This window comes from Asterias amurensis, chromosome 6 (genome assembly GCF_032118995.1).
Source record: "Asterias amurensis chromosome 6, ASM3211899v1".
NCBI classification, from domain to species: domain Eukaryota; kingdom Metazoa; phylum Echinodermata; class Asteroidea; order Forcipulatida; family Asteriidae; genus Asterias; species Asterias amurensis.
The window spans coordinates 17418247-17436537 of record NC_092653.1 but is presented as its reverse complement, the minus strand read 5'-3'; the positions used below and the strand labels follow the sequence as shown (position 1 = coordinate 17436537).

Here is an 18291-nt window from a genome sequence, read left to right as displayed (position 1 = left end):
TTTCAATGGATGGTTAGTGTTACATTCGACTGTCTCTGCTTTAGATCGAACCCTATCTTTGCAAGGTTCATAAAGAGGAAAACAAGACAAAAACGACAAAGAAAGCAATACCAAAACACAGGGAAAAACATCAAATCATGCGAGTCAGTGACAATAAAAATGACAATAAAAATGAACTAAAACTACTGTAGCTCGAAAGCATGCCTCCTGGCGCTACAGATAATAACAAGAGGATTTATGGGTCGTTCAAATTCTATCTTCTTGACTTCTGAGAATCTTTCAAGCAGACAATTTATTTGTTACAAACTATATAATAAGTGATCTTTCAGTTTAAGTAGGTTGTTAAAAAAAGTTAATACCAAACTTTTTTACTTTGTATTTTTTAAGTCATAATTTATTCATGTTTTGGGGCTTGTGATTCTCAGATAAGGATAGCAAGGGAGAAGCTTGGAAGGCCCTGTGACATGTGTAGTAACTACGAAGACCAGTTGCAGAGCGTCCAATCACGCGAGGGCGAGTACAAGGAACTCACACAGAGCCTCAAAGTGGTGAGTGCAATACTACAAAAGGGATAAATTAGTGTTTTAAGGCACTGTACACTATTGGTAAGTACTCAAAGTAATTTTTAGCAATAAAAACTTACATGGTAACCATCAATGGAGAGCAGTTGATAGTAAAAAACATTGTGAGAAACGGCTCCCTCTGAAAGAATGTAGTTTTTGAGAAAGAAGTAATTTCCCACTAAAATAATTGAATTGAATTGAAGACCTCAGCGTAGGCGTCAAATTCAAGGCATCTAAAAGCACACAACTTGTGCAACAAGGGTGTTTTTTCTTCCATTATTCTCTCACAACTTTGATGACCAATTGAGCTTAAGTTTTCACAGGTTTGTTAATTTATGCATATGTTGAGATACTGTACACCAAGTGAAAAGACTGGTCTTTGACAATTACCAAATGTGCAGTCCTTTTTGCTGGGAAAATCTACATAAAACATTATTCATAAATACCTCGGACAGTTTCGCTATGCCTATTGGTGGAGAGCGCGTCACATGTGGTGTTTTAACGGTTGATAATGATCAGCTGGAGTTGTTAAGACTGGCTGGCTACGCGTTTTGGGCGCGCAAGCTCATGTACACCAATTCAACTTACGCAGAACGCCATTCATACCTACTAGTAACGGAGCATAATATGTGTGTACACGCTCATAAACACAACACCCGATGCACACAAAAGATTTTGACAAAAGATTTTGAAAGTTTGCAAAAAAAGTGGCAGATTGTCTAGAATTGTTATACTGTTTCGCCTTTTGACAAAAGGGCATTTATGAACATGATGAATGGGATAAAAGAGTAGTGACTCGCTCTTAAATGGCCGTTTAAAACCTTGCAGGGCCGTGGCCGTTTGAAAAAGGCCCTTGCCTTCGGCTTGGGCCTTCATCGCATGGCCCTGACCCTGCTGGTTCTAAACGGCTGTTAAAAAACTTTTCGCTACCCTGTTATTACCTTAATATTAATAATATAGTAGAGTTAATAAAACACCTGAATTTCTGTTCCTGTAGGAGTTGGATGCCGAAAGGGAAAGTGTCTCTAGAGAGAGGAGATTACGGATTGAGCTAGAGGAAAGTCTACAGAATGCTGCAGAAGATGCACAGAGCCAGGTGAGAAATACAGCCAGAAATTCACATGATTAGAACCAAAGCCTCAACCTATGTAGCACTCATTGCTGTATAAAATAAATATTCTTTATTTACTGTCTTGCAAATCAATATCCAACAAACTGTACACTGTTTGAATGAGCATATAATTTTCTATAATATAATACATATTTTGCCATGTTTCCCATCTCAATTGTTACAAGTAATGACAGTATAAAGGCTCTGCATTTGTAAGATTGAAACTATAAATATTTACACATTGCCATGTACCTTACATGGTATTATGATGGTTCTGGTAGAAAACTTCGTTAAACATTTTAGCTTGAAATGCTAGAGTTTATGGAAAATGAATGAAACAATTACTTTTGATTGTGCAGGTCGAAAACCTGATGTACAGATGTATGAAATAAACCTGATTTATAAAAAACAGTAAAAACTTATATCATAGGTTTTACCCACTATTTTCTTAAAAACTCAGATGACCAAGTGAGCTTAAAATTTCACGGGTTTGTTACATGTATTTCATGCATAATGTTTGGTCACATTAAGTGCAGATACTAGTCTTACCAGTGTTGGCATCGTGCTTGAAGATCTTGTGTGTATCTGTAATGAAGAATCCTCTTTCTTCTGCTTTGGACAGATCGGAAATGCAACAGCGATGAACCAGGAGTCTGAGAAGTTCCTGACAGATCTTAGACAGCAGTACTTAAGAGAGCACAATGAAATGCATGATCAGCTGGTAAGTCACTCTCTGAAAGGGTTCAATGTCGTTGTCGAGCGTATTAGAACATAAAACTCAAGCTGTGGTGTTTCTGATCAGCAGAGTGTTGATTCGAGTCCCGGTCTTGATACTTGTGTCCTTAAAGGAACACGTTTCCTTGGACCGGTCGAGTTGGTCTTTGAAAAGCATTTGTAACCGTTTATTATAAAATGCATATGGTTGGAAAAGTATTTTAAAAGTAGAATACAATGATCCACACAAATATGCCTCGAAATTGCAAGGTTTTCCTTTTACTTCGTTGACTAACACACGGTCGGGCATTTATGGGTTCAAATCGTGTTATTTTGAGGCAATTTCCACGCAATTTCGAGGCAAATTTGTGTGGATCATTGTATTCTACTTTTAAAACATCTTTCCAACCATTATAGCAAACGGTTACAAATGCTTTTTATAGACCAACTCGTTTGATCAAAGGCAACGGCAAACGCGTTCCTTTAAGCCAGACACTTACCATTTTAGCTACATCCTTTTGTTGAAATGTAAAGCCGTAGGTCCCGTGTACTGTGTAATGCATATAAAAGTACTCAGTGCACTTATTGTAAAGAGAAGGGTTCGCCCAGGTGTTCCTGGTCTGATCGGAAGCAGCACAGCACCTTGTAAACCATCCCATGGTGCGATGAGGGAATAGGTCTCGTACTTCAAAACCGACTCCATCCACATGTACCTTGCTGGAAAAATACTGAGTGTAAAAACTGATATCTTCTCATAACCACATAACTTCAAAATTAAATGTTTCTTTTAAAAATGCTTTATACTATCGGAAGCAGCTGTAGGCTTCAAACCAAAAGTTTTGATTGCCATCAATTTGAAGAGTGAGTACCAAACATATACCTATCCTTTGACTTCCTTTTTAATTTTTTTTACCTTTTTTATTATCAGCAAAAGTTAATGGAATCCAGAGAACAGATATATCAAGAGGTAAGTGTTATGAAAGTCTTTGGTGTTGACAGTTTTTGTTGGCGATTCATTTTGTTGTTGGCTTTCTGTGGCTCTCGAAACACTGATATTAGGTATAAATGGGATTAGTATTAGTTCTTTCCTTTGCCACAGGGGTTTTCCTCTGAGCCCTCCGGTTTTCCTTCCTTTAAAAAAGTCAAATACTTGCTATGTAATCATGTTTTGACGTAGCTAACGCCAAAGGCCCCATCACATGCCTGCTTATCGAACATATTGCAGCCACATCCTTCTGCAAATCAGGTTCTCAGCAACAACTACTTCATTGGGGCCCATTTTCAGGGCTCTGCTCACTGACGGATTCTGCGCTTACGATCACCATTCTCTGTTTACATGCAAGGCCGAATTTCTGCGCTAGCAGTGTAAGCCTAGAATGCCTAGTAACGTGAAGTCACATGCGCACAAGCCAAAATTCCTTGCTAACCTGCAAAATACGCCTGACATCAGCACAGAATTCCCTGCTTCAGATGCAAAGAACTGTTGCTAAGACAGCTTACGCCATGTATGCAGTTTTTATGTAACAAGTTAGTCTTAAAGTGCTACATGACTAAAGCCTTCCTTGTTTTATCGGCTATCTTTTATTTATCGTCATTGAAGGTGAGCAGACTACAGGGAGAGAATGAGAGCCTTAGTGCCAAGAGAACGCTACATATGTCCATTATGAGCGGGGAGGAGTTTAATCTTCCGTCAGGTCTAGATGTAAGTCATTCAAACATAAGCTCATGCCAACCATAGTAACAGGATTCCTTATGTCAAATTCCAGCCATTTTTACATGGCAATCTCATTGGATTCATAAGCCGTTTAGAGATATAGTGGACACATCGCTATGACAGTATTAGTTTTGGATAAATTTGACTGTATACACCTAAACCAATCAATGCACTCCTAAGGTGACCGCCATGTCTCAAGTGCTAATAATCAATTTTGAGATATGGTGGATACAATACTATGACGGTATTTGGTTTAGGTAAATTTTTCTGTACAGACCTTTTTATTGCAACGTCACAGCCCCAGTTTTTGCTAACCGAGGTTGGGAAAACTATGGAAAGCCATAAACTCCACACAAAACAGATAGTAATCTGTTTGTCACAATGTTACAAAAATATTAAACATAGTGTTGATATTGTTGAAAACAATACAACCATGACAAACAGTCATGGAAGGTATTTTATATAATTCAAAGTTTGCAGAAGATGGCGAATTGGGTTAAAACATCTGTTAACATGATTGAGTGTTTTACTAACATTCGGCCGTCTATGCCAACTAGCTCAGTTTGTTTGTCAACAATGTAAAAGGTCAAGACACCCAAACCAAACAGTGCACTCACATGGTGTTCAACATATTTTCAAAAAGGCTAATTGCTTTCCACTTTTCATAATGACAAATGTCTCCATATTTCTCTACTGTGGCTTGTCACGGCCAAGTGTGTCATGGCGTAGTGGTTTTAACCACTCGGCCATGACACGAGTATTGGATTCAAACTCTGTTGTTTCTGATCAGCAGAGTTCAGGCTCGAATCCAAGTCATGACACCTTAGTCCCTAAAGCAAGACACTTAACCATGATGCTTCATCCTTCAGATGGGACGTAAAGCTGTTGGTTTTGTGTATTGTGTAACAAAGGTAAAAAGAACCGAGTGCACTTATTGAAAAGAGAAGGGGCTCGCCCCGGAGTTGTTGGTTTGATTGGCTGCATTTTGCGCCACAACATTTTGTAAACCATTACATGGTGCTACGTTAAAGGAGTAGATCTTATAATTCAAATGTACTCCACATACCTAGCAGAAAAATACTGTATGTTAAAGTGCCTTGAGCAGCACTGAGTGGCGGATGTATGCTTGCTATATAGGAATCCACTATTATTTGATTTATGTTTGAGCCAATGAGGCTGTATACTCCACACACAAACCAAACAGTGCACTCCCAAAGTGTCTTACATATTTAAAAAATGCTAATGGCTCTCCACCTTTCATAAATCTGTCTTCAACATTGCTGTATTTAGGAGTTACAAACATTATGCATTAAGTACCGTGAGGATATCATCACAGTGCGCGTCAACGCTGAGCATATCGAGGAGAAGTTAAGGAATGAGAACAGCTTCTTGAGGGAGCAGCTGGAGGCAGAGCAACACACTAAGATGACGCTGGAGGATACGTACCAAATGGAGATGGATGAGTACAAGGAAGAACTCAGTGAGTAATAATTCGGTATCAAGTGCTGTTTTACACACGTTTTGTAATTACTCAAATAATGAGCAACGAACAGCAGTTGAAAGTATAAAACATTGTGAGAAACGACTCTCTCTGAAGTAGCATAGTTTTTGAAAGTGAGGTAACTTCTCTCCAAAATATTTGAATCTTAGAAAGGCTTCACCCTAAAGCCTTTCTCAGCCATCTGAAAGCACTCAAATTTGTGCAACAAGTGTGTTTTTTTCTTTCATTATTTTCTTACAACTTTGATAACCAATTCAGCCCAAATTTTCACAGGTTTTTTATTTTTGCATACCTTTGGACACACCAAGTGAGGGTGCTGGTCTTTTGACAATTACCAATGACCAAAAGCCTTTAACCACCCAAAACCCGCAAATCAATGTACAATAAAACCCAAGTAATATTCTTGACCCCTAACACAAGGGTTGAATCTTTAAGATAAAAAGTTGTTATTTTCTTTTTGTCCGAAGGGCTCCTGCGAAGCCAGAAGGACACTTTTGAGAAGGAGCACAAACTCTGTGAGGATGCTCAGAGGAGCTTGCAAGAGTTGCAAGACGGCAAGAAGACCATTGAGGCCAAGTCTAGAGAAGTCATCTCAGCACTGCAGGCTCAGGTGGCAGAACTTCTACAACTCAAGGTAAGCTCATCAGTGCTGTTGGTCCCGAAGCAAGAAGTACTTTTAATGGTGTTAATATCTAAACTCATTTGGGTCTTATTTAGTCTTTGCCATAGTCCTCTTTCCAAATTTTAAACTTCATTGATTTAAGAAACCAGACACAATTTGTTTTGGGCTCTGTGAAATAGAGTCACAGGGAACTATTATCTGTTTGAGTACAGTACATACATACAAAATTGTTTTATACACCGCCATTTCATAGAGACCACAGCGGTTTGTGATGAAATGAAGAAAACAAGGAGACAATGAAACAATGCAAATGAAATCGGCCAAACAATCATTGTGGGAACAGGTGTGATTTCAGATGCTTCTTGAAAACATGACGTGAATCAGCAGAGCGCAGAGATGGGGGAGACTATTCCAAAGTATATAGCTGAAAAGAGCATACACAAAGTTCATTTCTACATACACTTGAGTGAATTTGATGTTCTAAACATGCTGAAGTTATGACCTTTTGAAATATAAATTATGTCACAGTCTCAGATCTGTGGGTCAGGTCTTGGACCTTAGGGTCTTCATCCCCAATCTGTGGGTCTTGCTCCTTGACCTTTGGGTCATGGTTTCTGGCCTTTGGGCCTTGATTTCTGACCTCTGGGTCTCAGCCTTTAATTTGTCATTGAGTCTGGGTTTGTTTTCACTTCACAGTCTTAGACAGTTGGAAGTTTGGTCTTGTCTCAAGTGGAAACTGTTCAGGCAAGCGATTTTCAAATATAAATGATACATGTATGCAATGAATTTAGTTTGTCTTGACTTGCAGAGCAAACTTGAGACGGAGGCTAGAGAGAGTCGAAATAAACTGCAATCCTTGCAAGTAGAGCTGGATAACAGTGAGGCAGTACAGAGGGACTTTGTTCGATTATCTCAATCATTACAAGTAAGTTAACAGCAGTCAACAAATACCACAAGTGCTTACCTGAAAAATATGCTTGACTCCGTAAGCGTTGATTCTATGCTTACGGTAAGCAGAGCTAGGATTGGGCCCTGCTCAGTTGTCAGTTGTCTTTTTAACTTAAAATTCACTCAAAAAGAGGTATTTCTTTTTAGAGATTTGTGTATGATGGTAATATACTCAAGTTAGCTTTTATCATTTTGTTTTGTCTTGCAAATCTGGAGAAATAAGAGTGCATTCAAATGAAGTTGGTTATATTTTGCAATACTTAGCCACACTATGCCATTGTGCATGTTGTGTCAGGTAACAGTTGCAGTTAACACAAAACTATGATGGCCTTAAGGGCAAAACCATTAATAATAATAATAATAATGATAACAATTAAATACGGTAGTTTCTAAGCACTATGACCAGATTGACAAAACAGATGGGTTTTAAAGACCCTGGACACATTGGTAATTGTCAAAGACCAGTCTTCTCACTTGGTGTATCTCAACATATGCATAAAATAACAAACCTGTGAAAATTTGAGCTTGATTGGCCTAAGGAGTTGCGGGATAACTATGAAAGAAAATGCACCCTTGTCACACAAAGTTGTGTGCTTTTAGATGCTTGATTTCAAACCTCAAATTCTAAATCTGAGGTCTCAAAATCAAATTCATGGAAAATTACTTCTTCCTCTAAAACTATGTTAATTCAGAGGAAGCTGTTTGTCACAATGTTTTATACTATCAACAGCTCTCCATCGATTGTTAACAAGTAAGGTTTTATGCTAATAATTATTTTGAGTAATTACATGTACCAATAGTGTACACAGTGCCTTTAAGTAATGTTTTAAAAATGTCCAATGAAGGAGCTGCTTGAATGTGGGTGGGTAGCTTGTTCCAAAGTGTTGGAGCTATGACTGAAAAAGCATGATCGCCATAGCGTGTCATGGTGTGGGGCCCAGGGGAAAGCAGGGAAATGAGCGATTGAAGAAGAGCAAAGGTGTTAGGTAGCTGATGTTAGTGAAGATGAGCGAAGGGCTATGAGGTTATGGAGAAATGTACAGGGGCCAAATTATGAACAACTTTATACACAAGAAGAAGAATTTTGAAGTGCATGCGTTGGTGAATTGGAAGCCAATGAAGAGAGCGAATGATGGGTGTTATGTGCTCTGATTTTTTTTGTACAGGTAACTGATCGTGCAGCAAAATTTTGTGTTCTTTGTGTTTTTTTGTAATGCTCATTAGAATAGTTGTGTGAGGAGTCCTGCTATTGACCAATCCGACGCGAATCAGGCGCGCAAGTGTTGAGCACCGCACGCCATTTGCTGCGGTGTCTTCATTGCCTAGATTGTGCACAAAAAAGACATCGCGGTTGGTAATTTTCAATAGAGGGCGCTACCAATTTTGTTTCGTCGGATCGGTCTTTAATTTAGAAATAAAGTGGGTCGTTTTCAGTTCGGTATTTCTCAAGTAATGTTTCTCATTAACCTATTTCAATAGATGACTGTTTTGTTGTAGTTCAATTTCGATTCACACCAGAGTGATTTGCCTGTGAATTTCTTCACTGAACTCGTGGAAATACTGAGTATACAGTGCTTTGATCAGTGCAAGGGTAAAAAACAAGTTAAAGTAACCATTTTGTTGTTGATTTCTCCTAGGTTCAGCTTGAGAATATCCGACAGAAAGACAATGAAGTAAGGTGGGAACACGAAGAAGATGTGGAACAATGCAAAGGATGTAAATCACCATTTGGTTCACAGAAGAAGAAAAAGGTAAGATAGATATTATTATTATACACATATTGACTGGCAATGAGGTAACTAGTGTACGTCTATTCCCCCAAGGGACTTTGAGTGACCAGAAGAGGGACCTATTTCCCGAAGTCGAGGGAAATAGGCCCTTCTTCTGGTCACTCACAGGCCCACGGGGAATAGACGTACACTAGTTTCCGATTTATGCCAGTCAGTAGTGTGTTATAACACACCTCGGTATTAAATGTGAAATAAGAACAGAAATCTGGAAAAGAAAGGAAGTTTTGTAGTTGCTGTAGTTGCGGGCACTATTCCTGCAAAACACGCGCGCGATCACTAGACTCGTCCAATGTGACCGTGTTTCAGCCAACCAGAATACAGAACAAGCAAGAGGCGTTATAAAAGTTATTACATGTAGATGAGATTGGGTGTGATATGGACTATATCTAGTCGAAGAGCCTGATACAGAATCCTAGACTAGATGTAGGACTTTGAATTCAAGACGTTAGAATTAGATTTTGAGGTTCCAAAATCAAGCATCTGAAAGCACACAACTTCATGTTTTTTCTTCCATTATTATCTCGCAGGTTATTTTGTGCATATGTTGAGATACACCAAGTGAGAAGACTGGTCTTTGAAAATTTAAATTACTAAAGTTGTCCAATGTCTTTAAAGATACTGGACACTATTGGTAATTGACGAAGACCAGTCTTCTCACTTGGTTTATCTCAACATATGCATAAAATAACAAGTCTGTGAAAATTTGAGCTCGATTGGTCGTCGAAGTTGCGAGATAACTATGAAAGAAAAAAACACCCTTGTCACACAAAGTTGTGTGCTTTCTGATGTTTGATTTCGAGACCTCAAATTCTAAATCTGAGGTCTCTTTCTCGAAAACTACGTCACTTCAGAGGGAGCTGTTTCTCACAATATTTTATACTATCAACCTCTCCCCATTACTTGTTACCAAGTGAGGTTTTATGCTGATAATTATTTTGGGTAATTACCAAAAGTGTCCACTGCCCTTAAACAATGTTTGCTGTTTAAGCAGCTTTGTGAAATTGGGCCCTGTTGGTCCCATTTAGAGATGGATCCACTGACTGAATGATCTTTCTCTGTGTTTTTACAACAGCACCACTGCATGCACTGTGGTAAAGTCTTCTGTCCAGAGTGTCTTAACCACAACGTGGAGAGCGGTCCACGCAAACGTCGGATGCCAGTCTGCAATATCTGTCACACATTACTAGTCAACGAGTCAGCGCCATATTTCAGCAAAGAGGCACCCGAGACGTAGCACACAGAGACACAGTTTGGGTAGGCTACATGTAGATCCTTATTTGGCTGGTTCTAACTGGTTCAAACTGGCTCAAGCTGGTTCAAACTTGCTGTATGTATATTAACTGTTGCAGTCTCAAGGTTATTGCTCGTATTTGGAAGAGATGCGTAGTCAGACTGTGTTGTTACATGTATATCCTGTGCAATGTGGAGAAGAACTACAACATAACATGTATCAGCCCTGTACCCTTCGCCTTTTAAAGGGCAAGGGCACCAAAGCATTTTCTCCTTGGTGAAGGGCACCCTGTGTGGAAATTGTTAATTTCTATTGGGCACCAAGGCAATGACCAGGGACCAGGGGACATGGAGGCAATCGCCTTTGTTGCCTCCAAGAAGTATCAGCCCTGATAGGTACACTACAAGTACACACTCACAGCTCTGTGTTGTAGTCACTGTGTGTACATTCCTGCTGTACACAGAAGGAAAATCCTATTTTTCAACACTGTACATAACACTGTGTGGACGTTTGTAAGTCCACATAGTGTTTCAAGTCTCTACATTTGATATGAGGACCTCTTTTGTTCCCAGGTCCACACTTTGCGTAGTGTAAAACACACTGCTACACTGAGTGCATGCACACATTGTACGATCACTTCATAAACAATGTGTGTGCAACATGCGTAGATACACTGCATTCACACTGCAGATACTCATACATGTTGTGTACATTGCAGATTAATACATGTACATCACAGATGAAACTGCGTGTGAGCTGAACATTTTCACTTTATATACACTACCTTATGTCTTTACACATTCTCATCACCATCTTCAGTGTAAAGGTTAATTTTTTGAGTGTTCTTATAAAGGCACTCGTAGTTATTTAGTGAATGTCGAAATGTTTAAATCAAGAAAAGTATGAGCAAGGTGTGTTACAATGTATGTGTTTTTTTATGCATGTCAGACATGTTCAGATACATTAACATTGGTTGTATAATGTACAGAATGTATGAATGTTGCATTTAAAGGCAGTGGACACTATTGGTAATTACTCAAAATAATTATTAGCATAAAACCTTTATTGGTTACGAGTAATGGGGAGAGGTTGATGGTATAAAACATTGTGAGAAACGGCTCCCTCTGAAGTGCCATAGTTTTCGAGAAAGACGTAATTTTTCACGAATTTGATTTCGAGACCTCAGATTTAGAACTTGAGGTCTCGAAATCAGCCATCTGAACGCATACAACTTCGTGTGACAATGGTGGGTTTTTCTTTCATTATTATCTCGCAAGTTCGATGACCGATTGAGCTCAAATTTTTACAGGTTTGTTATTTTATGCATATGTTGAGATACACCAACTGTGAAGGCTAGTCTTTGACAATTACCAATAGTGTCCACTGCCTTTAATGTAGGTAATTTTTTAAACCACGACTAAGTTTTGGGCTCTGGCTCAAGGACCTTCCACCAGTTTGAAGACCCTTACCAAAAGTATAAACTCTCTTGCATATATACACAGTGTATGAAGAAACTATAAATAAAAAGTAAACTTGCGATACAACCATGTGTAAAGCTCATCTTCAGGAGAAGACGAGCAGAGTGTACATGTGGTCGAGGCATCGCGACCAAATCTGCTTTTCTCTGAGTCAACTCTTACACAAAAGAGATTTACACATGGTTGTACCCGCAAGTTTACTATTTATTTATAGTTTTAATACTCTCTTGCATATGATGTTACACTCTTAAAAAGCGCCATCACTGAGCCCAAAGGGAGGCAGATCGTTGGAAGATAGCTGTTTCGATAGGACGATAGATTTCAAAACGTGTGCATGACATCGTTGCGTTTAGCGTTATGCAAGGGGGTTCTTTTGATTTCAATAGACCCCTCTTGCACAATGCGGAACATACCTCCGCACAATGCGGGTTTAACAGGGGAATCAACATTTTTGTGCATGAGTTTGACCCCTAAAATGGCGTACAGGATAGGTTGTAGGTGAGTGCCATCCACATTGTGCAAGGGGTCTATAAGTTTTTGAAAATGACTGAAGGATCCCAAGCGGAATCTTAAAGCCCAAGCCGTGCTTTCAAAAAGTTCCTAGCATTTCCTTGTGTCAGAGGGCTCGGTGCAAACACAGCAGGCCTTTTACGACACCGGCTTTTTCATACAGCAATGTTAGTTTTTGTTCTTTAAAAGGTGCAGATTTGAAAACACATATAAACCCAGATTCTCCTGTAGACGATTTGTATTTTTGTTTCTTGGTAAATACTTATGTAGTAAAGTCAATCCTGCATATATTTTAATACATTGAATCAACTGTGGGCAAGCTTTGAAATAGACATGGAGATTCAAGACGCCCAAGGTTTTCAAACTTTTATCCTCGAGAGCAACTCAAAAGAGCACCTTTGATTGATCATAGTTATTGTGAATTCATATATTTGTGCTTCCTGTATGTTTTGAGTAGAACACTATGAAAGTCTTGTTCGTGCCACACAGTTTGTGAACTATTGAAGCATGTCCTCCAGGCAGAATTTGTCAAAGAACTTTAAACAGGAACTTTACTAGTAACTAGAGTTCAGATGCACCTTATATAAAATTTAAAAAAATTCAGAGGCACAAACATTGCTGTCTTTACAAGATAGTTCTCTTTTATTCTTGAACATGTTGAAATGTTTCAGAATCACAAATTTTTTATATTAAGATCATAAATACATATTAGTGAACTTATAATTGGAAACTTTCATTAAATTTGTTACAGAAGACGCTTCTCTGTGTTCCCCTCCCCGTACTTTTTCAGATATTTAGGTTAGCAGGTTTAAGCATCATAGCTCTGCTTACCATAATCAAATAAGCGGCGCTTACAGAAGAAGGGGATTCCATGCTTATGCCAAGCGTATTTAACGGGTGAGCGTGCTAACTCCATGGTACTAGGCATTCTTTCCCTTACACAGCCAGCACAGAAATTGGGCACTTGCACAGTAAGCGGAGAATGATGATGGCATGTGCAGAATTCTGCAGTAAGCAGAGCCATGAAATTCGGCCCAGTTCATTGGTCTATTGTTAATTTTAGAAATTGCATTTCTTGGATAACATTACCTTGTTCATACTGTTATTCACTTTGTACTGATTCACTTTGTACTGCTCTTATTTGCTGGGTACAGATGTTTCATCCTTTTCCTTCAAGCGATCTTCGGTTTTGGTTTCAAAACGCTTCTTTTCCTGAGGAAAAACTCATTATTTAAAAGTGATCTTCATGACTTGAATTTATTTGTGTTCATTTGGATACAAACGGCAGAAGTAAATTAAATTGCACTATACAGATATAATACAGAACAATACTTCATTATCACTTTTATAAAATTGAAAAAAATTCCATACATTTTCAAGCCTGTTTCCACTTTGTCCACGCATTACATGTATGTGGGCCTGTAAGGGAAATCTTAAACCCATTGGGTTTGACATTTGCGCTTAGTAGGTACAATAAGTAAGCATAAGAGAGCTAACAACCAGTGAAAATTCCATGTAAAGGAAGAGTGCATATTAGGTTGTCACCAGTGACAGCAGATTAGCAACAACTAGTTAATGTACTAGAATCCAAGTAGCTTGGAGAACCCAATAGCGAGGACTTTATAGTTGGTAATGTAGTTTCCCACAAAATCGTAACCACGTATCAATACGTTACAGCTACATGTGTATGGCAGTCACGATGGACCATAAACTAAAACAACTTTTGTCCATGGCACAAGGAACACATCCATTAACCAGTCATTCATTTTTGAAGCCATTTTCAATTTCTTGTAGATTGTGCTTGCCAGCAACAACAACATTTAAAGAGATTGTACATGATACCTTTGGAACCTTTTGTTTGTTTTAATGGTATATAGTTTTGCGATATATACCATAAAACTAACCTGTGTAAATTTCATTTCAAAAGGTGGTAGCGTTTTTGAGATCTTTGAAATAATCTGGAGTGGTTACAATGTATATCCACTCAAGGAAGAATAATCTGCAATTGGAATAGGCAATCTGAGAATTGTTACTGTCGGTAACATTCTCAGATTCAAAATGTAGGGGATAAAAAAGTGATATATTTTCCATAACCGCAGTACTTCGAAGTGAAAAGTTTCTCAAAATGCATTATACTATCCAAAGCTGCTCTACCCTCACAGGTTCCCATTTATACCCCGTGGTGAAGAGGATCAATTGTATTTAGTAAAGCATCTTGCTAAAGGATGCAAGTGTCATGACGGGGATTCGAACCAACACTTCAATGACTTAACTACCAGAACTTGATCTAAAACCACTTACACCCTTTAAAATATCCTCTAATGGCATCCATTTCAAAACAAATGCTCTATAACCCAAAGCGCCGCATCTGAAGGCAGTGTTCCCCTTCACTCCTATAGTGACATGTGTGTTAACATTTGCTCCTTTAGACTAATTTTCAAAGTTTTTTGGAAGTTGGTGACTTTTCACTGCTGTTTTTTATATCTAACTATTTTATTCAAACGAATTAATGTTCATCAACCTGGGCCTAATTTCATAGAGCTGCTTAAGCTGACAATATTGCTCAACATTTTTCTGCTTAGCAGAGTTGAGCAAGATACCAGTCACAAATTGTATGTCACGTGGCATATTGGCTGGTAGCTTTATTCTGATTTATAAGCATAATTTGTGTTGTGCTTAGCTTCTTTTTGTGCTGCAGCTCTACGAAATTGGGCGGTGGTTATAATGTTTAAATTGTTATAGGTATTTGACTGTATGAATGTTGTATGTTTTTTGGTATTTTTGGCTGTCTTCTTCCTGTAAATAAATTATAATATATAATAATGTAATGATATTAACAAATATATATAATAATAGATCAACGTAGTATACATATATTGATCTAAATTATTAACGATAATGAATGCACACTGTATGCATGATGCATGTTGGGACTGACGCTAAATGTAGAGCCAAAGCAAATTTTGCTCAATGTTTATTCAAATTTGACTGCAGTTGTAAAATATTCATTCAATATGACAGTTAGGGCATCTTAATCTTACAAACTAATCCACAAAATACACACAAAAATCTAGCAATTGCATTGGCATGGGCTGTAATGGCTGAGTGGTTAATATCACTGAACTCAAGCTCTGGTGTATCTGATCAGTGTGGGTTCGAGTCCCGGTTGTGTCACTTGTGTCCTTAAGCAAGACACTTTATAACCATTGCTTCGGACTTCGGATGGGATGTAAAGCTGTAGGTCCTGTGTGTTGCTATAAAACTACCAACACACGTAAAAGACACAGTCGTTAACGCTACACTAGAAAAGGAAGAATAGTATAATACAAAAGTATGAGATGAAAAATGCACTTGAATCACAGGTGAACAAGAATATTTGAACATAGGAACACATTACCAGCCAAAGTGTGCACATTTTGTATTAGAAAAGTTTTGTGAGCAAAATTGTGTTTTGTTGCAATATTTGAACTGCTTGTCAGATGGGGCCCAATTTTATAGAGCTGCTTAAGCACAAAATTTAGCTCCTTACACAAAATTATGCTTACTAGAAAAAGTTACCAGCCAAACTACCATGTTGCATGTACAATTTGTGACTGGTATCCTGCTCATTTCCGCTAAGCAAAAATGAGTTGCTGCAATATTTTCTATGAGCTTTTTTGAGGTATGGCGGACATAATGCTTCAACACTATTAGGTTTGGGTAAATTTCCCGGTGTACACCCAAACCAAACAGTGCACTCCTATAGTGTCCGCCATATCTCAAAAAAGGCTTATGAACTTGGGCCTTTATCGTTCCAGCGTACAATTAGAGTATATGTTTCCTTAGAAATCAGTATGGTTTTAATAGAATGCAGGACAATTTCAATTTCTAATGCTATTTGTGTCAATCATTTCTTGTCAGAAAGGTGAACATTAATTTTTTTTAATTATGCTTGTGCAATTTCGTTTGTAATAATATATAACATGTTCTAGTTTTCGGATCTTGCATAGCTATCATGACTGGTACTGGAACCAAAGTTAACCTTTACACTTCAGTTTTCTTCTAAATCAAAAATGAAGATTCCAAAAGGGTGGGACCGGGCCCCAATATTATAAAGCCGGTAAGCACAAAAACTTGCTAAGCATAACAAACTTTTGCTTATCAAATATGCCAGAATACCATACAGTTGCCATTGCTGTGATTGATACCCTGATTCTGTCTTGCTTAGCCAAGAAATTTGCTAAGCAGATTTTCTAGCAGATTTTGCTGAGCAGCTTTTTTGAAGGTAGGCCCAAGCACCAACTGCTTTTCACAGGGTCAGGCTTTCCGGTCTTATCTTAGTCCAATGAATTTAATTAGGTGTGTCAATCGAGAAGAGAATACTTCTTTAAAAGAAGTTAAAAATCTGGGCCCTATTACATAGAGCTGTTTAAGCAAAACTAAACTGCTTAACAATTTCCTGCTCAGCAAAACAAACTCAGCAACCGTTTACAAATTGTACAACCGTTTACAAATTATACACGTGAAATGTTGCTAAGTATAATTTTGTTGTGCTTAGCTATTTTTTGTGCTTAAGAAAACTCTTCAAGGATGGGACTCATTGATAACTTTTCTTAAGTGGGGTCTGCATTTAAGAAAGAAAGCTTAAAAACCAACCAAAAGATGATCAAAGTTGTACCATTAATTAAAATTATACATCAATTGTGAAAACATGTTTGAGCTATCGTTTGTAAATATATTCAGGTTAAAACTTGCTTAATTATTTATTTGAATTGCTTTAATCAAACAAAAGCAATTTGGGTGATTGTGCACTTTGGTTGTAACAACTTCATCCCAAATTTGTCTTTTTCAAATGTAATTTAATTTGATGTGGGTGCAGAGTTTAATGGATATAGAGTACATGTGCAGGTAGCTGCCGCATAATATCTCCTTAAAAGAATTGGTTGATGCTAACAAAACAGTTGTTGGCAGTGTTATGTGTAAGCACTTTATGTAATCCATCATTATACATACATGAAAACTGACAAGCCTGTAGAAGTTTGGGATCGATCGGCCATCTGGGTCACGAGAAAACGGTGAAAAACCGATTACACAATAATTTGCATACAAAAACAAATGAATAAAACTCTCACTGAGTGATAAACTCCAAACGGAAAAATGTTTGTTCCTTCAAATATGACATTTCAGACAGAAATACTCAAAGAAATGTATTCTACTATCATCATCATTAGACCGTGTAATTTTTATGTAAATCTGTGATCTTAGACGAGTTTTTCTCACCAATTCTGTAATGTTCAATTTCTAAAGTTTGTTTTTTCGTAAGAGGAGTGGATTGATATTTCCTTTAAGAAAAAAGTGTGCTTTTACTCTTTCTTACTGTTATTGTTTACAATGCCGGTTATGTCAACATTACATCAGTAAAAATATTCAACTTTTCTTTTCCTTCACATTGTGTCTCCGTTTTACTTTAATAACTTATTTTGTTTTGGTGGTTGAAACCCAGTCTGCAATGCACGAATAGAACAGAGAAACATAAATTAGGCTAGGTCTAGCATAATATTATTACAATACAATATTGCTTGGATCCTTAATTTTTTTATTATTAAACTTAAGAATGAGTTGAACATATCAAGATAAAGACTAATGTGTGTCTTTTTGTTAGAGCTCCGTCTGACTTTCGTTTTTTCTTCTTCTTTTTCTTCTTTTGTTATGAAAGAAGCATGCGTGGCATTTAAATACAAACAATTTATAGCCATCTTATAATATGGAATTTGCATCGGGGATGAGGAATATAAATTTTGGTTTTACCCATAATAAACTGATGTTTGCTAGCATTGTATTCTTAGTAGGTCTATACCTTGCCGAGCTCTGTGGAAAAAACCCAGGAATATTACTCCGGTGAGATTCGAACCAAAGACCTTTGCACTTCTAGAACAGTAGGCCTACTACCACCGAGATTTCGTGGTCGTTATAGAGGCAGTTGGAAAACTAAATTTTAGCAGCAGGTACCGCAACGGTTTAATAGGTGAAATTTGCATTTTCTATTACGCATCATTTTCTAAGCAAAATACAAACCCAGGTTCTTGCTTCCTTCGAACAACCACATAAACCCCATTATAAATGTTAATGT

The 18291-nt window shown here is 37.8% G+C and overlaps 1 protein-coding gene across 1 annotated transcript in view; it reads left to right on the top strand.

Annotated features, from left to right (window-relative positions):
* Window positions 1-17780, top strand: part of LOC139937989 (rab GTPase-binding effector protein 1-like) — a 32233-nt gene extending 14453 nt beyond the window's left edge. The window contains exons 13-22 of the mRNA XM_071933310.1: window positions 426-548; window positions 1561-1659; window positions 2297-2395; window positions 3317-3355; window positions 3989-4090; window positions 5393-5582; window positions 6071-6237; window positions 7034-7150; window positions 8811-8924; window positions 10036-17780. Coding sequence (XP_071789411.1) covers window positions 426-548; window positions 1561-1659; window positions 2297-2395; window positions 3317-3355; window positions 3989-4090; window positions 5393-5582; window positions 6071-6237; window positions 7034-7150; window positions 8811-8924; window positions 10036-10197 — 1212 coding nt within the window. The 3' untranslated portion in view covers window positions 10198-17780. The remainder of the gene's footprint in view (window positions 1-425; window positions 549-1560; window positions 1660-2296; window positions 2396-3316; window positions 3356-3988; window positions 4091-5392; window positions 5583-6070; window positions 6238-7033; window positions 7151-8810; window positions 8925-10035) is intronic.
* The last annotated feature ends 511 nt before the right edge of the window (window positions 17781-18291 follow it).